Below are 19,790 nucleotides of genomic sequence, written 5' to 3'. Positions count from 1 at the left end.
AGCCCCTGCCTGGCAGAGCCTTCCAAGGCAGCCCCTTGCCGCTAGACACGAATGCCTGTGTGGTTTGTCTTGGATGCACTTCTGGGGCCACCTCCGACTTATGACAAGTCAGTACAGTTTCCTCCGAAGAGGGTATAACAGTTTCTTTTAAAACACGTCTCAGCTAAGAAAGGGCACTGATATACAGAAACCTGTGAGTACGCATGGGGCCACGTCATGGGCGGCATAGGGTCTGGGGCCTCCTGGGTCGTTCACACAGCCTTTTGCCACTGAGCGGGCAGATGCGTGTCCCAGGCCGCTCAGGGATTCCTTGGGAAGCTGGCCCAGGACAGAGGGCGTCCCCCTTCGCTAGGCCCTGGAGTCTCCTGCCTTTATGCCATTTCCTTGCAGGCAGGCCCCTGCCCGCTGTGAGCCTCCACTGCCTCAGCCTTTGGGACCTTGGGTGAGACACAGGGGCGCCTAAAGCTTCCTTTTACGTCTGAGCCTGCAGACCCTGAGAAGGTGCATAGGCAGGGCTGCAAGCTTGTCTGTGAAGCAGGGAGGCCCATGGTACCCCTGCCTGCGAGGGCAGCTGGGCAGGTCACGTGAGATGTTCAGAAGTGGTGTTTGACACGGGGCATGGCTCAGTGGGCGCTGCGGCCAGCAGCCCTGCAGGAGGGGTGGCTCCCTGGCCCCATGGCCTGGAGCAGGGAGGTGGAAGAATAGGAGTGGAAGTTCAGTGGTGGTCAGTTTTCTCCGTGGAAGAAGCCACATTTCAGCTGCACCACAGGAAGGAAGCCATGGTGTTTAGAGCTGGCTCTGTGGGGCGTGAGCTCCCCATCACTGTATGTGTGCAAGTGGCAGTTGATCCTTCCGGAGTGCTGGGATGTGGGGATGTTGGCAGGCATTTATGGTTGCCAGGAGGAATGAATGGATGGGCTGGGAGCTCCGTGGCTCTCATCTCTGAACTCTCAAAGTGTCAAGAAAACCCATAGGTAGAGACCAGGGGTAAGTCCGTAGGGGCTGAGATTAGAGGGCTCTGTGAGTTCCAGACACACCACAGGCCCATCCTCACTTCCTCCTCCCTGTATCCTACGAGGTGGGTCCTGCCACTCCATTTGACAGATGAGAAAACTGAGGCTCCAAGACATTAAGTGAATTGCCCAAGTACCCAGGATCAAACAGCAGAGGGAGAACTAGAACCCACGTCTGCCCATCCCCAGAGACCCTCGCAGACTCCTTAATGACGGAGCTGAGGGGCTGGCACCGGCCTGGGAGTCATCCCCACGGGCTGCCCTTTGCCCTGGCTGCAGTCACCCCTCCCTGCCTGCCTGCCTCCGCATTTAGTCCTGCTCTGGCCTGGGGCACAGGCCATCCTGGGGAGACGGGCGCAGGGTTAGAAACCCTCCCAAGTGGGGAGATAACGTCTGGGGGCACAAGGGGAGCGAAGGCCAGAGGAGCTGCTGAGGCACTGCAGGGAGCCCGGGGAGGAAGGAGCCCCCGCTCCACTCTTTCCTCCTCTGCTTTATCTCCTGCAGAATTAAATCCTTGATTAACCCTTATCTCCCCAGCGAGGCACTATCTCCGCCTTGGCGCCGAGTGTCCAGACACACCGTACAAGATGATTGATTTCTTCAAGATATGCACGCCTTTCCGATACTTCATTTATTGTCTAAATATTTTTGCGTTTCAGTGGGCCCCTGTGGCTCTTGGCTGATAGGTCCCAGTTCTCTCCCCGACCCCTCCCTGAGGAGGACGTCGCCTCTTGCCCGGATCACCCCAGCTGCTGCCGGCTTTTCTTCTCTCTTTGTAGAAGGAGAAGGGGGAGGGGTGCAGATGCGATGCTGTGACCCTCCCCGCAGCCTCCACAGGCCTGGGGCTCGCTCACAGGCAGGGGTGAATGGGGCCAGGGTGGCTTCCCCCTCAGTCCTCCACCTCTGGACAGTGGGGGGTGAGCACCCAGTGAGGAAACTGAGTGCCCAAGTCCCCGGCCAAGTCAGGAGTGTGGACTCTGGCACTGACTTGCTGTGTGACCTGGGGCAGGTCGCTTCCCTGATGTAGCAACTGCTCCCACCTCTGCCACACCCGGGGCTGCAGGAAGGGACCCGAGGGGCCCAGCCAGCTTCAGAATTTATAGTCAGATACAGAAACACTCATGGTGGAGGGGTAGGTGGACGGATGGATGGGTAGATGGATGGATGGATGGATGTGTGGCTGGAGGGGTGGGTGGATGAGTGGGTGGATGGACAGATGGATGAGTGGGTAGGTGGGTGGGTGGATGGATGGATGGATGGGTGGGGGGATAATGGGTGGATGATGGGTGGATGGGTGGATGCGTGGATAGATGGATGAGTGAGTGGATGGATGGATGGATGGATGGATGGATGGATGGATGAGTGGGAGAGTAGGTGAAGGTGGAGTGGGTAGATGGATGAGTGGATAGATTAATGGATGGATAGATGGATAGGTGGATGGATAGATGAGTGGGTGAATGGGTGGATAGGTGGATGGATGGATGGGTAGATGGATGGTGGATAAGTGGATGGATGGGAGGATAACCAGGTGGATGACTGGATAGATGTATGGGTGGATGGATGAGTGGGTGGGTGGATAGATGGATGGATTAATGAATGGGTGGGTGGCTGAGAGGATGGATGGATGGATGGATGGATGGATGGATGGATGGATGGATGATAGCTGGATGGGTGGATGGGTGGATGCATACTGGGTAAATGAAGAAAGTGAGTAATGGCTGACGGTGGGTGATGGAAGAGGATAGAGGAGATGAAGATGATGGCTGGATGGGTGGATGGGTGGACATGGTTAGATGGAGGGGTGGGATGGGTGGATGTAGGTAGGGGGGAGGATGTGGATGGATGGAGGGGATGGGAGGGTGGGGAGGGATATGGAGGGTGGGTGGTGGGATGATGTAATTAGGGGTAGGTGGATGAGGAAGGTGGATGGGGATGGATGGATATCGATGGAGGATCGATGGAGGAGGGTGGTGGGGGTGGAATGTATGGATGTTTAGGTGGGTGAGATGATGAATTAGGTGGTTGGGGTGATGAGGATGGGGGGTGATGGGTGATGATGGAGATTAGGGGGTGGGTGGATGAATGACAGTTGGTGGGTGGAGATGGATGGAGGATGGATAGATAGAGAGGATTGGTGGGGTGGATAATGGATGTAACCGATCATATGCCGAGCCAACCCCATTGGGGTCCCCCGCGCTGTACCCCCCGCCCAGCTCCCCACCCCCGATGCTTTCCCGCCTGTGCTGTGGAAAACTAAAGAGATAGCCTGACCAGCTCCCCAAGCCAGCCCTTCCCTGCTATGGAGATCAGGCGCCAGACAGACCCTGAACGCCAGGCTCGGGGCCCCTGCATGGTCAGAGGACTGCTCAGACCTGTGTATGTCCAGGGCTCCCCATCGCCAGGTGAGAACCCAGGCCATCATGGTCAGGGCCTCCTGCAAGGCCCTACACAAACACGTGTTTCCTCCCCATGCTGTTCCTGCCCCCCGTGATTCCTCCCCTGTGTGCTCCCCCACCCCTGCCTGTTCTCCCACCCTGGCCCGGTCCCTCCCACATGCGAATCCCTCCCCCGTGCTGTTCCCCTCCCCATGCTGTTCCCCCCCACCGTGCTGTTCCCCTTTTCCCCCTGGGTGCTATTCCCCCCATGCTGTTCCCCAACCCCATGCTGTACCCTCCCCTGTGCTGTTCCCTCCTCTCTGTTCCCTCCCCATGCTGTTCCTTGGCCCCCTCATATCCACACCCTCCCTTCCTCACCCTCCAGGCCTCAGCCAACATCCTGGCACAGCCACCCCCACTTCCTGTCTCAGCCCGTTCTGTGTCTCTGTCACCGCCCCCTCCAGACACCTACCTGCTGTTTCTGGCCAGCTCCACACTCCAGCATCCACGGGAGACACAGTTCTGTTCACTGTGTTCCCCACACCTGGCAACAGCTGATGCACAAGCCCTGCCTGTCGGATAAGGGAGGGAGGGAGGGAGTGAGTGAGTGAGTGAGTGACTGAGTGACTGAGTGGATGAAGTGGCAGCAGCGAGGTGGCAGGGGTCTCACAGACCTGGCTTTAGTCATGCAGGCCTCAGGCCCTCACCTGGGAAATGTACTTCTTGCATGGTCGAGGGAGACAGAGGCACTGAGGGACCAGCTGGTGTCTCTGGTAAGGTGATGGGGAGGTGGAGGTCTTCTCAGGATGGGCTCAGCAGCCTCAGCCTCAGCCCCCACTCTCCCGTGAACCCGCTGCTGGCCTGCTACCCTGCAGTGACCTGCAGATGGCCGAGCAGGACATCTGCAGGGCCTTCTAGGGGGCTTCTGCAGGACCAGCTGTTTGGCTCCCTGGGCCAGGCCACCTCAGCAGCCCTGCAAGCTGCACAGCGAGGTTTGGGAACGGCCTCAGATAAAGTTGTCACAGCGGATGCGGTGCAGATAGGGTTTCCGATGGCTATCGGTGCCACCGCAGAATCGAGACACTGACCTCTTTGTTGGAGGAAACAAGGAGTATTCTCAGGTCCACCCGGGGAATTTAAAGTGGCCGCTGCTGGTGGGGCCGGCCAGGGCCCAGAGGAGGGACAAGGCAACCCCGAGGGGCGGCAAGCAGGGTGGACTCTAGGGTCCTCCGCAGACCCTGGATACACCTGCCTGACCAGGATGGGTGCCGAGCCTGTGGCACCCTGGGAGCCATCGCCCACATCTCTGAGAGTCTTGGCAGAAGGGTCTGGTTGGGAAGTTAAAAATAGGCCCCCTCCAAGGCCAGGTGCACTGGCTCACACCTGTAATCCCAGCACTTTGGGAGGCCAAGGCGGGCGGATCACCTGAGGTCAGGAGTTCGAGACCAGCCTGGCCAACATGATGAAACCCCATGTCTACTTAAACTACAAAAATTAGCTGGGTGTGGTGGTGGGTGCCTGTAATCCCAGCTATTTGGGAGACTGAGGCAGGAGAATCGCTTGAACCCAGGAGGTGGAGGTTGCAGTGAGCCAAGATCCCGCCATTGCACTCCAGCCTGGGGGACAAGAGCGAGATTTTGTCTCAAAAAAAAGAAAAAAATTGGCCCCTTCCCCACTTGCTCCCCACTGCCCACAGGCAGAGCAGGGTCAGGAAGGGCCTGCAGCACCAGAGAAAGGGCTTCTGTTGCAGGCCTGATCAGAGGTGGTGAAAAAAGAAGAGACAGAAAAAAAATCAACAGACAGACCTGTGCCCAGCCAGCCCCTCCGCAAGGGAAGCAGGAGCTGCAATGGGCTTCCTGCCCCAGCGTCTCCTGGCCCCGGCCCCAGCAGTGGCTCCCAGGGTGGGCAGGTGGCCCCAGGCTGGCTTCAGGGGTCCTGCCACTCGGCACTGGGCAAGACACTGGCTCAGGGCTGGCTGTGTCTACGCCACCTCCAGGCTGGGGACCCTGGTGGCCCCGGGTGAGGCTGTGCTCCCCTCTCCCCCTGGGAGGTGTTGGGGGTGGTCCCTGCATCCCCAGAAGACACAGCAGACTGGCAGGGAGGCCCTCACCCCTTCCCAGCCCGTGGTCACAGAAGTGGGAGTGGCAGGTCCCTCTGAGAGTGTTTGGCAGGGGGGACTGTGGCAGGGCGGCCCGAGCTTCTTGTCTTGCACCCCTAGTTCTCCCACCTGTTCCCTCCTGGGTCGGGGGCGAGTGTCAGATGTGAGCCTTGCCCTCCTTCTCCGTGCCCCTCCCCACCTGCACACCCAGGGCAGGTGCCCCATCATGCCCCACAAACACAGGGTACGCTCGGCGGGGCCGGGCGGGAACATGGCGCCTTCCCTCCACTCAGGACTACCACAGAAAAATCGGGGGGTTGTGCAGCGTCAGCAAAGTTGCGGCGCGTGTTTTTATCATGCTGCGAACATGCTGCTCCTGGGAGTGATAAGCATTAAACCGACCGGGAGGCTGTCAGTCTCAGTTTGAGGGTTTAGAAATATTGGGACGAATAATTAGATTTCATATCGTTACCGCAGCACCCATCAGAGGATCAAGCAGATTAATTTTTTTCACCCTCCTCTACTCATTAATATTCATTAGAGGCTCGGGAAGGCCAGAGTGGGGAGGGCCAGGCCCCAGCAGCCTCTCCGAGCACTGACTGCCTGACCTGGGCGCAGCCGGGACACAGTAGCCGCTGGTCACCCACCTTTGTGCCAGGAGCGTGCCTGCCTATTGCCCCTGGGGTTTGCCCCCGGGCTGCCCCAGCAGAAGGCCCTGTCCAAGCTGGCCAAGCCCCACAGCTTGCATGCAGCTCCTGAGCCCTGCCCTGCGGCCCTGGGAATCACTGGGGTGTCCTTTAAAAGGGGGGCACCCACCCGATGCCAGCCTGCGCAAAGCAGCTTCTTCAGGGGAGCCGCTCACCCCAGTGGACACCCAGCATGTGCTGCCCCAGATGTGCCCCGTGGACAGCATCCCCTGGGGCCTGGAGGCACCCCCTGCCCACTTTGTCCTGCCAGGTCAACCCAAAGCAACAGCCAGGGCTGGAGCTAATACGCATCCTGTGTTGGCAACCTACTAGGCTGGCAACCTGCTAGGCAGGCAAAAGGCTTCACACAGATCACGGCCTCCCAACATACTGGGAGTAAACTGAGTCAAGGGAGATGGGACTGACCCCCCTGAGGCTGCCCCAAAGGCTAGTGGTGGGCTTGGGGTGGGTCCAGAGTGAGCAGGGGCTCGGCCTCCCCTCCATCCCCCTAACAGCCATGTGGGGAGAGGGCAGAGCCCCGTCTGCAGAGAAGGTGAGCCAGGAATTGGGATGGCTGCTGGGAATGGCTTCACACTGGGACTGCAGGGTTGCACCCACCCCGGCCAGGGCCAGCCCACTGGCCAGCTTAGCTCTGCTCACCTGTTCTGTGGCTGGGCCGTGTGGAAGTCACCTGCTCTGCCGGCCAGCCTGCCCCAACCTTGCCTGAGTAGTCACTCAGCATCCCAGCCCAAAGGCTGTATCTTGTTAGATTCCTGAGTGCCCTGCAGATGGGCCGAGAGGCAGGGGTGGCCCAGAGGGGTCCCTGCATACGGGTCTGGCCGTGCCCTGTCCATGGTCACAGCAGGGAGGCTGAGCCTGGCTGGGACCCCGCTGCCCAGCTCTGCGGCCCACAGGGTCCCACGCGTGGCTGGCAAAGGCCAGGAAAGCTCATGGGCTGGCACCTGGTGGGGAGGTACCCCAGACCTACGGGTGACACCCCTGCACTGTCACCAGCCCGGCCCCTTCTACCATGGCAGGGTTGGGCCGACTGCCGTCCTCACCACCGGGCTGCACAAACCTGTCCGGTGCCAACAGCAGCATTTGTAGGTGACACTGGCTTTTCAGTCAAAGGTCATGATGTAGGAAGTTTCTGATTAAAAGGCATTTATTTGTATAGAAAAAGTGAGTGTGTTTACAGGAAGTGCTGGAGCACGTGCATGTGCTGTGCCTCCGGATTGGGCACCCAGGTGGCTGAGCCTGGGGACTACCAGTGCAGTCAGCAGCACAGGGCCGAGGGTCAGGGCGCTGAGGCTGAGTCAGCCTTGCAGGAGGGACCAAGGCCTGAGGGGCAACAGTGGTCACCCCTTCCTCCACCACCACTTTCTCCCCTTGATGGCTGACCAGTGTTGGGCACCACAGAGCGAGGCCACGGACTGCCTGCCCCACCTCGTCCTGTCCCAGCCCCAGACTGCACTGGGATGGGGCCCCTCACATTTCCTGTGCCATTCGGCTGGGGGCCGGGGCGCAAGGGACACAGGAAATGAGGCGGCCTCCACGGGCTCCGCTGGCAGCCACCTCGAGGGCTGAGTCCAGAGTGTTTTCCTTCCAGACTTAGCCTAAGCCACCGCCGACAGCACGGCATGGCCCGAGGCACTGGCATGAGTTCTGTCCCTCCCCTTCCCGGGCCTGTTTCCTCACCCATGAGATAGAGGGCACTACCTGCTTTCCAGGGTGACGGTGAGGCCAGGTGGGCCAGGGCTGATCCAACACAGTGCTGGTGTCTCAGGCCCGCAGGAAGGGGGCTGACCAGCCTCAGGGTGGGGACAGACCCACTGAGTCCAGTGGGTGCTCCCTGGCGTCCACTGTGTGCTGGCCCCGGGAGAGAGCAGGAACGCAAGTGGCCCTGCCACACCCTGTGGCAGGTAGGGGAGAACACTGATACACAGATATGCAGACACGAGTGTGAGTTCAGGCTTTGCTGCTTACTGGCTGTGTGACCTGGGGCATGTTGCTTGACCTCTCTGGGCCTCAGTCTCCACAAGAACCCCGTGCCCAACCCTGGAAGGTACCACTCCCTGCCAAGTCTCCCAGCCCCAGCATGGTGTAGCCATGCTGGCCAGCTATGGCACAGATGGCCCGTGCCACAGCTCTGCAGGCTGTTGGGCCAGTGACTGTCCACAGCTTGGCCTAGCAGCCAAGCCGGGAGGCAGATCCATGTCACGGATGCCCCACATACCCGCGGGCACCCCCAGGCAGGCTGACGGACCCCTCCCCACGTGTTCCTGCCCCCCCAGAGCCCAGCCCTGACCCTGCTGCTGGTGGACGAAGCCTGCTGGCTGAGAACGCTGCCCCAGGCCCTGACCGAGGCCGAGGCCAACACAGAGATCCACAGGAAGGGTCAGTATGGCGCGGCGCCTCCGCCCCAAGCCTTCCGGGAGGTGGGGGTCACTCGGCTGTCCCTGGGCTGGGCTCTTAAAGGGAAACCAGCCTGCTAGGGCCGGGGATGGGGGCCGGGGAACTGCTGGCCTCGGGCACTGCAGCGTGCAGCAGACACTCCACTGGGACCAGTCAGCCCAGACCATGAGTTCCTGTATGAAGATCTCGCCTGGCAGGCTGAGCCACGACAGGTGTCTGTGGCAGGGGTAATGGGGGCGGCTTCTGCCCCTCGGGGGGACACCATGATCCCTGTATCTCCTCCCTACCTTGGCTGCACCTCTGGGAACCCACCAAGGGCAGCAGCAGGGACCCCAAAGCCAGGCTGGCTGGCAGGTGCCACTGGACCAGGGCTCCACATCATCAGGCTGGCTCCAGGAAAGGTCAAGGTGGCCATCCAGGAAGGACAAGGGGCCTTGCCATGCTGCTGCTACTGAGGGTGGCACGTCTGGGCGGCCTGCGCCTCTGGGCGCCCGGCGATGAAGCGAGAGGCCCTCTGGGCTTAGGCGGGTCCACTGGCCAGTGGAGTCCCTGGCCCCAGCACAGGGTGGGGACAGGCTGTGGTGTGTGTAGGCAGGGCCGGCTCAGGCCTGAGGCCAACACCGCAGAGAATGTACAGCCCGGGCACCCCAGGTGAACAAGCCAGCCCCACGCAGCCTGGGCTTTGTGGGCTAAGGCTGCCCCCTTCGGGCCACTGCAGGAAGAACCGCCCTTGGACGGTTTCCCAGAGAGCGGGGTCCACTCTAGGGCCCCACCTCTGGCTGCCTTCCCTGAATGGCCGCCCACCCTCCATGACATCCCTTTCCTGGGAGACTTCCCCAGGGCCCTCCCACTAGGATGGGCGTAGGGCAGGGAGAACTGGAGACAGGCAGACTGTGAGCACCCACAGGGGACCACCCAGCCTCGCCCCTGAGGCAGGATGGCCCTGGCAGCCAGCCAGCCACAGCTGTGAACACGGGATGGCCGCCCTCCTGACCCCATCCTCCACCCTTCGTTTAGGATGGGACAGGGCAGTGGGGCACAAGGTCCTAGGTTTGGACACCTGTCTCCCTCCAGATGACGCGCTCTGGTGTAGGGTCACCAAGCCGGTGCCCGCAGGGGGACTCTTAAGCGTGCTCCTCACAGCCGAGCCCCGCAGCACCCCCAGCCACCCTGTGAAGAAGGAGCCAGCAGAGCCCACGTGCCTGGCCCCTGCACACGACCTCCAGCTCCTGCCCCAGCAGGCCGGGATGGCCTCCATCCTTGCCACCGCAGTGATCAACAGTGAGTGCTGGGCTCCCCAGGCCCAGGGCGGCTGCTCGACCAAGGAGGGGCAGGCAGGGCAGGAGAGGGTGGGAGCTGAGGGTGGGAAGCTCGAGGGCCCCAGGCTGCCGACAGAGTGAGAGGGAAGGCGGGGAAGGAGGTGATGTGGGTGGTCCCAAGTTTACAACACACAGGGACAGGAGGGTCCCCAGAGCCCAGGGCCACCACAGGGAAAGCCCTGCCAGTAGGCAAGCGGGCTTAGGCACAGACCCAGCTCTGCCCTGCATACCACACCAGAAGCCTGTGCTTTCCCTGGGGGCAGCCCTGCCTGTGGGACCCTCACCTCGGCCCTCCTGGTGTTTGGGGCCAGGTCATTCCCCAGTGGAGGTCTCCTGGGCACCATGGGTGGTGAGCAGCAGCCCTGGCTCCGGCCCAGTAGGTGCTGCCACCACCTCCACCTCCAAGTTGTGACAACCAAGACACCTGTTGGTTTTTGTTGTTTTTCGAGACAAGGTCTCCTTTTGTTACCCAGGATGGTCATGAAGTCCTAGTCTCATGCCATCCTCCTGCCTCAGCCTCCTGAGTAGCTGGGCCTTCAGGCACCTGCCACCCAAATCTCTCTACACGTGGCCGCATGTCCCTGGGGACAGAGCCACCCCTGGGGACACCTGAAGTGGACAGACATCACTCTTGCAGTGACTCTCTCGGAAACTCTGAGGGTGGCTGTGGGAATCAGGAGTCACTCACCCCCAGCCAGGTGCAGGAGCCACACCTGTGATCCCAGCACTGTGGGAGGCCGAGGCAGGAGGACCGTTTGAGCCCAGGAGTTCAAGACCAGACTGGGCAACACAGCAAGACCCCGTGTCAGCTAAAACTTTTAAAACTTAGCCAAGAGTGATGGTGCGCCCCGTGCACCTGTGTGGCCAAGGACAGCGTGTGGCCACCGTGGATAGGTACAAGGCATGCAGGGGACACATGGCAAGTCTGGCTCTGGCCAGCAGCTGGGGCTTCCCAGGGGGATGAGGACTGCACCAGAGAGCATTTGGAGGGGACGGTAAGACTCGGGTTTAGCTTTGGTGACCAAGGAGTTACAAAACTGGAAGAAAAGCGACCCTTGTGAGCAAGTCAGATGTGAAGACAGCTTGAGGTAGGTGGAGACAGCCAGTGGTTAGGGCCAAAGGGACCTGCAGGGCCAAGTGTGTGGCTTTGGTGTGGCCACTGGGGGGATGGCGGCCCATACGGTCGTCTGGAGAGCAGATCCCCACTCTTTGAGTGTCCTGACCTCAAGACACCTGCTAGATGCACAAGAGAAGTCACAGAGTCTGTCGAGGGACAACGATGAGGCTCAGAGAGCCCTGGGGCCTGTGGACCCTGGAGTCAGGGGACAGAGGACATCTTCCAAGGGACAGAGAGTGAGTTGAGATAGGTTAGAGGGGGCCCTGGAGGGCGGCAGGTGGTCTGCCACATGCAGGCTGTGGCGAGACCAACAGCAGAGAAATGACTGCTGGTCCTGACAGTGCAGAGGTCGCCATGACCCGTCTCCGGTGAAGGGTCAGAGAGGAGGCCCTGAGCAGGGGCCAGCCTGGCCAGCAGGGGGCTTGGGCTTGTTGTGCCTGGTACCCAGGACATAATGCACCCATGTTATGTGCTGGTGGCGAACGGTTGGTTGACACTGGAGAGAAGGGGCCGACGCGGCCAGGTCATAGAACCCCAGCCCAGGTTGGGGGCTGGGTCTGGGCAGGGCAAGCCACTGCCCCAGGGAGCCAGGAGGGCAAAAGAGAACATGGGCCACAGGTGACTGAAAGGAGCCGGGAGCAAAGGGGGTCCCCATCTGCCTTCGTCTCTTCCCTGGAAGGAGAAGGCACAGAGGGAATGGGAGGCCAGAGCGACACTCCACCAGGATGGGGAGGGGGTGCCCCTGTAGTGTCTCGGGGTGTCTGGGAGACCCAACTCCAGGGGAGTGCCCCGCTGATAGACAGTGAGACAGTGGGGACAGTAGGCTGGTGAGGGTCCCATCCTCCAGCCCGGTCCTTGCCCACACAGCCTGCGGAGACCACCTCCCGATCTCTGAGAGGCAGCTGCGGGTGCCCCAGGCTCAGCCTCTGCCTCGGTTTCCCCCTCGTGGGTCTGACATGCTTTATCCCCAGGCAGCAGTGTCCTGGGAACGCTGCTTTGGAAGGTCGCCACCGAGGGCAAGACATCTTGTTGACATACCTAAATCCTGCTCTAGCACTTCTGCAGATGCCAGGGCACAGCCGCTGCTTGGCTGCTGCTCTGGAAGAGCCGTAGGAACCAATTCCAGAGTCAGATCCAGTTTAATTCTTGAGCCTCCAGCACTCTAGGCCCGTCTCACCTGTGAGGCGGGATGCAGAGGCACCTGCCCTCCTGGAGGCCCCTCCACAGGCCACTGGACTTGGCCTGTGGTCATTAGCAGGCGGGCAGCCTTTCTAAACTGCACGGCCATAACCCCTCTCCCCACATCCCTGCAGCAACAGTCCCCCACAATAACCTTGGAGATGCAGAAACAAACCCACCCGGTGGCCTCCCAGATCTGGGACCCAGCTCAAGGCCTCAGCTGAGAGAGGACAGAGCTGCCTGCAGCCCCCAAGTAAAAGGAACCTGAGAAACATTAATCAAGAGCACAGGAGGGAGACGTGAGCCAGAAAAGTCGCCAGAACAACTAGGTGCAGGAAGAAGAGCCACCTCATCCAGGCAGGCACTGAAATTCCTCCCAAGAGGCGAGAGGTGGCAAGCAGGCCGCAGGGGGGAGGGCGCGGGGGCAGGGGCCACCCCTGTGTGCTAACTGCAGACTCAGGATAAACGTCGGAGAAGCCGGGTGAGAAACCAGCACTAACCTGCAGAGGCAGAAACCAGATATCACATCGGGCTCTAAGTGGAACGGGCTTGAAAGCCAGATAAGGAATCCCAGGGCCCCTGGGTTCCACACGGAGGCCAAGGCCAAGCTGAACAGGCCCTCCCTCTCCGTGTCTTCAGCCAAGGGGCCACGGGCAGATGGCGGGGCAGGGCTCTGGGGCAGAGAACATTCCTTAAACTGCTATAAAGACAAACTGAGAACATGCCAGAGAAGTCCTCCCCCGCTAGCAAAACCACCCTAAGCAGAGTGCAAGCCCCCAAAACTCTCAACAGTTATAAGCAGAGTCCAAGCCCCAAAACTCTCAACAGTTATAAGCAGAGTCCAAGCCCCAAAACTCTCAACAGTTATAAGCAGAGTCCAAGCCCCCAAAACTCTCAACAGTTATAAGCAGAGTCCAAGCCCCCAAAACTCTCAACAGTTATAAGCAGCCCATGTGGGGTCAGTGTGGTGAATTTGGCAAATCTGAGCAGCCAGGCAGTCGCTGACATGGAGCCACCCAGGTGTGTGCGTGCATGGGGGCTTCCTAACTTCTGCACTCCTAGTCTCACGCCCCACATCCCCGAACTCCAGTCAGCAGCCATCGTGTGACTGAGTGCTCAGACTGTGCACATGGGTCTTCTTTGCAGCCTGGCACTCCCACGCACCTGCACGCACATCTGTACACGTTTCCTCTTCCACGGCCTCCCGGGTCCACACGGTCACCCCAGTATGTCATAGATGCTAGCCTCGCCCAGCAGTGTCCACTTCTTCCTTCTGCCCCCATGAGGCCAAAGCGTCTCCTTATGGGGCTCACCACTGGAAGGGGACCCATGGGGCTTCACTCAGACCCCACGCCCCACAGGTCCCAGGGCTTCTGGGATCTACGGAAGGGAGTGGGGCTGTCACAGGACCATCCACGAGGCTTATGGTTACAGGGAGGGGTCAAAGCCTCAGCTCCAGGGGTGGGGAGGATGGTGGGGTCCGTAAGGGCCAGGCCCTCCCTCCGCCCACAGCCTTGCCCCAGCTGGCAGGCTGGCCCTCAGCCTGCCCCCGCCTGCTTCCCACCCCACAGAAGACGTCTTCCCCTGCAAGGACTGTGGCATCTGGTACCGCAGCGAGCGCAACCTGCAGGCGCACTTGCTCTACTACTGTGCCAGCCGCCAAGGCGCTGGCTCCCCGGCCGCAGCTGCTACGGACGAGAAGCCCAAGGAGACCTACCCCAACGAGCGCGTCTGCCCCTTCCCCCAGTGCCGCAAGAGCTGCCCCAGCGCCAGCTCCCTGGAGATCCATATGCGCAGCCACAGCGGTGAGCCCCCACAGCGGTGAGCCCCCACCCCGGACGCGGGTCCTCAGGATGCCGGCTGCTTCCCCACCCAGTCCTGCAGGCCACCCAGGAAAACCCACATGCAGCACCCACAGTGCCACGATTCACCTGTGTGGTCTCCAGCACACCCAAGACCCCCGCAGGGGCCCAGAGCAGGCAGGCCAGCCTGTGGGCTATCTGGGTAGTCAGCTGAGGGCTGGGCCCACTGCAGTCCCGAGAGACAAAGGGCCGAGGGGGGGAGGGGTTTAAAGAGCCTTCAGCACAGGGTCCCCCCCTCCGGCACAGATCACGGCCCTTGGCCCAGTTGCCTTCCTCGTCCCTGGAGTCCCAAGGTCAAGCTGGCCCGGGCACCGCTCTTATGCGCCCTGTGTTCCAGGAGAGCGGCCCTTCGTGTGCCTGATCTGCCTGTCGGCCTTCACCACCAAGGCCAACTGCGAGCGGCACCTCAAAGTGCACACGGACACGCTGAGCGGTAGGCACCGCAGGGGCCGGGGGATGTGTGGGGCCCGCCCTCCGCCCTGGGCCCTGACCAACTCGTCATGGCCCACAGGTGTCTGCCACAGCTGTGGCTTCATCTCCACCACAAGGGACATCCTCTACAGCCACCTGGTCACCAACCACATGGTCTGCCAGCCAGGCTCCAAGGGTGAGATCTACTCGCCAGGGGCCGGACACCCAGCAACCAAGCTGCCCCCAGGTGAGCAGCCCTGTGGGGGCCGCCCCGCCCCTTGGGCCCCTGAGCAGAGGAAAGGGAGCGGGCTTGTCGCCCAAGACAGGTGGGGGTCCATTTCAGCCTTGGCTCTAAACCACTTCCGCCCACCCCTCCCATCCCGGAGCTCGCCCTTCAGCTCTGACCCGCCAAGTCCTGCCCCAGGCCTGAGGTGCCACCCCTGCGGTCTCTCTGCAGACAGTCTGGGTAGCTTCCAGCAGCAGCATACGGCCCTGCACGGCCCCCTGGCCTCCGCGGACCTGGGTCTGGCGCCCACCCCATCGCCAGGACTGGACAGAAAGGCCCTGGCAGAGGCCACCAACGGAGAGGCCAGAGCGGCCCCCCAGAATGGAGGCAGCAGCGAGCCCCCGGCGGCCCCCAGGAGCATCAAGGTGGAGGCGGTGGAGGAGCCGGAGGCCGCCCGTGCCCCGGGCACCGGAGAGCCTGGGACCCAGGCCCCGTCGCGGACGCCGTCACCGCGCAGCCCCGCCCCGGCCAAGGTGAAGGCTGAGCTGTCCAGCCCCACGCCGGGCTCCAGCCCGGTGCCAGGGGAGCTGGGCCTGGCCGGGGCCCTGTTCCTGCCGCAGTACGTGTTCGGGCCCGATGCGGCGCCCCCAGCCTCGGAGATCCTGGCCAAGATGTCCGAGCTGGTGCACAGCAGGCTGCAGCAAGGCGCGGGCGCGGGAGCCGGCGGCGCGCAGACCGGGCTCTTCGCGGGGGCCCCCAAGGGCGCTACGTGCTTCGAGTGCGAGATCACCTTTAGCAACGTCAACAACTACTACGTGCACAAGCGCCTCTTACTGCTCGCCGCCGCGCGCCCGGACGCGCCCGGCCGCGCGCAGGGCCCAAGGCGCCTCCGCCCGGCCGCGGCCCCTGCCCGCCCGCCGAGCCCGAAGCGCCGCGCTCGTCTCCGGCCGAGTACGCGAGGACGGGGCTGGGGTGCGCCACCGCCCAGAGGACGCGCGGCGGCCGGGGCAGCGAGGGCAGCCAGTGAGCCGGGTAGCTCTGTGACGACGCGGGGACGACCCCAGCCGCACGCTGTGCGAGGCCTGCAACATCCGCTTCAGCCGCCACGAGACTACAGCGTGGCACAAGCGCTACTACTGCTCCTCGCGCACGACCCGCCGCCCGCGCCGCCCGGCCGTGCCCCCGGGAACCCCCGGGCCGGCCGCGCCCGGCCCCGCCCAGTCGCGCCCGTGCGCACGCCGCAGACGCCGCAAGCTCTACGAGCTGCACGCGGCCGGGCCCCGCGCCCCCCGCCGCCTGGCCACGCCCCCGCGCCCGCAGTCCGCGCGCCCGGAAGCGGAAGGCGGCCCCGGCACCGCTCCTGCGCGCTCAGCCAGGCCCAGGCGGCCGACGGTTCCCATCGACCTAAGCAAAGAAGCCGCGGCGCCCGCCCCCGGAGCCTCGGCACCAGCGCTGGCCGATACCACGAGCTGCACGGCTGCCGCGGTGAGCTTCCACAGCCTCGAGCCTACCTGGCGCACAAGAAGTACTCGTGCCCCCTTGCGCCCACCGCCCGGCGCGCTCGGCCTCCCCGCCGCGCCTGCCCCTACTGCCCCGAACGGCCCGGTGCGCGGGGACCTGCTGGAGCATTTCCGCCTGGCGGCACGCCTGCTGCTCGGGCGCCACCCTCTGGCGCGGGGGTCGAGGCCGGACGGCGGCCGACCGGCCCCTCGCCCGACCTGCGCCCGCCGCCTCCGCAGGCCGAGCCTGCGGCCCCGGGAAGCCTCGGCCCGGAGCTCCAGGAGCCGCCGCCGGGCCCGCCCCCGTCTCCGGCCGCCGCGCCCGAGGCCGTGCCCCCCCCGCCGGCGCCCCCCTCCTACTCGGACAAGGGCGTCCAGACCCCCAGCAAGGGCACGCCGGCGCCCCTACCCAACGGCAACCACCGGTACTGCCGCCTTTGCAACATCAAGTTCAGCAGCCTGTCCACCTTTATCGCCCACAAGAAGTATTACTGCTCCTCGCACGCCGCCGAGCACGTGAAGTGAGCGCCCACACTACAGCCGCAGACGCTTTGCACGCCCCCCGGCGAGGCGGGGGAGGGTCCGACCCCAGGCCGTATGGACTCTCGCTCCTGGGAACCCCGCCGCGCACAGCCCTCGGCGGAGGGGCTCGCAAGGGACAGCGCCCGCCTGGACCCTTGGCACTTAATAAAGAAGTACAGTTTGATGAGCATGGTGGTGGACCAGCCTAGTTCTCTGAGCCGGCGGGCACACGCAGCCAGCGTCACCTCCACCCCCGGTTTGTACACAGGCCCCTGCGGCCCAGAGTGGCTGGGCCCCTGCCGGAGTCACACCGCAGGTGGTGCTAAGAGCTAGACCGAGCCTCAGGTTGGAGACCACAGCACACACTGAACCACTGCAGGTCCAGCTGCTCTGGGCCCACTCAACCCCACCCCTGTCCATGAACCCCTAGGGAGGGCAGCCTCCGCACTGCTGACCCTCTCCGCGGCCTACTTGGCCACCAGACACAGAAGGGAAGGGCACTGTCCTGGCTGACCATCCCCCAACCCTGCATGGTCCTGGGGGTCCGATGTCCCCATCCAGTCGCAGACCACCAGGGATGGCAGGGGTGGGGGCGCCCTCAGGAGGATGAAGCCCTGTGGTCGCCAAGGAGGGGTAGAACGGGCGAGTAGGTGGACAGGAGAGGAAAAGCAAGGGCAAAGCGTTCCCTGGCCTTGAGGGGGTCCTGATGCTCACTGGAGGGTGCCCCTCTCCCTCAGAACCAGGGCTGGGGACAGCTGTGTGGTGGTGGAGTGGGTGCAAGGGCCGGGGCACCCCACCCTGTCTTCCCTGCCGTGCTGGGCTGACCACACTGAGGGAATACGTGGCTGACCACAGTGAGCCAGGGCATCGCCTTGCCGTTTGCAGCTGGGCGGCTGTGGGCAGCCTCCAGCGTGCTTTCTCACTGGAGAACAAAAACATTCCTCCATTCCCAACGTCACTTTATTTTTTTATTTTTGGAAACAGGGTCTCACTCTCTTGGCCAGGCTGGAGTGCAGTGGCACACTCACAGCTCACTGCAGCCTTGACCTCGTGGCCTCAAGTGATCCTCCCACCTCAGCCTCCTGAGTAGCTGGGGCTTCAGGTGTACACTACCATCCCCAGCTAATTTTCATGTTTTTTGTAGAAATGGTGTCTTGCTATGTTGCCCAGGCTGGCCAACCCTATTTTTTTTTTTAGAGCTGAGGTCATGCTCTGTTCCCCAGGCTGGAGTTCAGTGGCATGATCATAAGTCACCTGCAGCCTCAAACTCCTGGGCCGAAACCATCTTCCTGCCTCAGCCTCCCGACTAGCTGGGACTACAGGCTTGACCCACCACACCTGGCTAACTTAACAAATTTTTATAGAGACAAGGTCTTGCCCAAGATGGTCTCAAACTCGTGACCGCCAGTGCTCCTCCAGCCTCAGCCTCCCAAAGCATTAGGGCTACAGGCGTGAGCCACCATTCCCAGCCCATTTCCAGCTCTGCTTGAACTAGCTGCAGTTTTTTTAGCTTTGCCCAGCAGCCCTGGTGAGTGCAAGCAAACGAGGCAGTGGTCTCGCCTCAGAAGCCCGAGGCACTTCCCAGCCGGTCCAGGGCTCACTCTCCTGCCCGCAGCTCCTGGGCCTGGGTCTGCAATGCTTTCAGTGGTGTCTGATGCCTTTGTCCACCTGCCCACTAGGGTGTCTGGCCAGATGGGGCCTGTGGCCAAGGCCACTGGACAGACAGGGCTCCCACTGCCTCCCAGGGGCCTGAGCTTCTTTTCCTCACAGACACCCCTTTTGTTGAAGGCCAGGTGATAATGGGGACGGGAGGCACGGACCCCTCAGCCTGCTCATATTTGCATTGTTCTGCATGAATTTGCATGGAGGGTTCAGGAGGCTCTGCTCCCAGGTCCTCCCCAGGTGCAGGCAGAGGGTACAAGATGTTCTAAGAAATAGAAACCTTGGTGGGAGATGTCACTGTGTGTTCATTTAAAAGTAAACTTCTTAAAGGTGCCTAGAAACTTGAAGGATACAGTCTGGTGAGCGACAGGTGCTCAAAGGGGAAGAAAACTCCAGCGTCCTCACCCACCTTGAGCCCCACCCCAAACCTGACCAAGTGAGGCCCCGTAATGGAAGACACAGAGGAGAGGCTGGAAGACAGAGCCCAGCAGCGCTGCACAAACCCACCCTGCACCACAGGAGTGGGAGTTCCTGGGCCCTGCAGCCCTTTCTGAGCTCACCTCAGGCAACAAGGACCGTGTGACCGGGACCCAGACCTGAAGTCACCCCGGAGAGGGCCCCGCCATGTCCTGGACTGGAAAGCAAGGACCCTGTGACTGGGACCCAGACCTGCAGTCACCCCAGAGAGCCCCACCATGGCCCGGACGCGAAGCGTTAGGGCAGCACACTGAGCCTCGTGAAGGGCCCTGCACCTTTCCTGGCTTGCATGACCCCCCACTGCCCCTACCGTGCAGGGCTGGGTACCGCTGCCCTCGCCCATCCCAGGTAGTTCGCGTGCGGCCAGAGTCCGTCCCCACTGCTCCCAGGACTCGCTTCTGGCTCACGCCTTCTGCACAGACCCTGGGACCCCCACACCTGGCAGACGCCATCAGTCACCCCTACTCCCTCAAGCCATCACCCCAGTCCCCCCCGACCAGACCCCCACCTGGACCTCCACCCTATGCCTCCCCTGCAGCCACTGACTCGGTGGTGGCCCAGGCCTTCTCCCGACTCTTCCCCAGGAAGCTGCCAGCCCTGCTCTCAGATTCCCCCTCACCCCCCCCCTCCAGCTGGTTTTCTGCTGAGCCAGGTTCAAGGCTCTGAGTCTGCCCCAGTCTCCCCTTGAAGTTCTCCCTCCACACTCCTGGGGTGGGCTCATGGTCTTCTCTCCACTAACTCTCTAGTCCAGCCACCTGACTCTCAGCCCTACACCTGCAGACCTACAGCCCCGGTGTCCCTCCAGGCCCTTGATGTACCAGGAGTGACTGCACCCCCCACACACCTGTGACTTCTGCCCACACCTGTGCAGGCTCCCCCCCCCCGCCAGCCCACCTGTCTCCCCACACTTGCACAGGCATCCCCCCCCC

At 62.4% G+C, this 19,790-nt stretch overlaps 1 protein-coding gene across 1 annotated transcript in view; it reads left to right on the top strand.

Moving 5' to 3' along the window:
* Window positions 1-16,910, top strand: part of ZFPM1 (zinc finger protein, FOG family member 1) — a 55,009-nt gene extending 38,099 nt beyond the window's left edge. Inside the window, 13 exon segments of the mRNA XM_017859283.1 lie at window positions 8,467-8,569; window positions 9,662-9,868; window positions 13,774-14,007; window positions 14,402-14,497; window positions 14,576-14,722; window positions 14,933-15,529; window positions 15,532-15,750; window positions 15,753-15,977; window positions 15,980-16,040; window positions 16,042-16,205; window positions 16,208-16,245; window positions 16,247-16,358; window positions 16,361-16,910. Of these exon segments, the coding sequence (XP_017714772.1) occupies window positions 8,467-8,569; window positions 9,662-9,868; window positions 13,774-14,007; window positions 14,402-14,497; window positions 14,576-14,722; window positions 14,933-15,529; window positions 15,532-15,750; window positions 15,753-15,977; window positions 15,980-16,040; window positions 16,042-16,205; window positions 16,208-16,245; window positions 16,247-16,358; window positions 16,361-16,725 (2,568 nt within the window). The 3' untranslated portion in view covers window positions 16,726-16,910.
* Window positions 16,911-19,790: the final 2,880 nt, after the last annotated feature.

Source organism: Rhinopithecus bieti, unplaced genomic scaffold (genome assembly GCF_001698545.2).
Source record: "Rhinopithecus bieti isolate Rb0 unplaced genomic scaffold, ASM169854v2 scaffold_1618, whole genome shotgun sequence".
In the NCBI taxonomy this organism is placed as follows: domain Eukaryota; kingdom Metazoa; phylum Chordata; class Mammalia; order Primates; family Cercopithecidae; genus Rhinopithecus; species Rhinopithecus bieti.
This window is presented reverse-complemented; position numbering and strand designations above follow the sequence as displayed.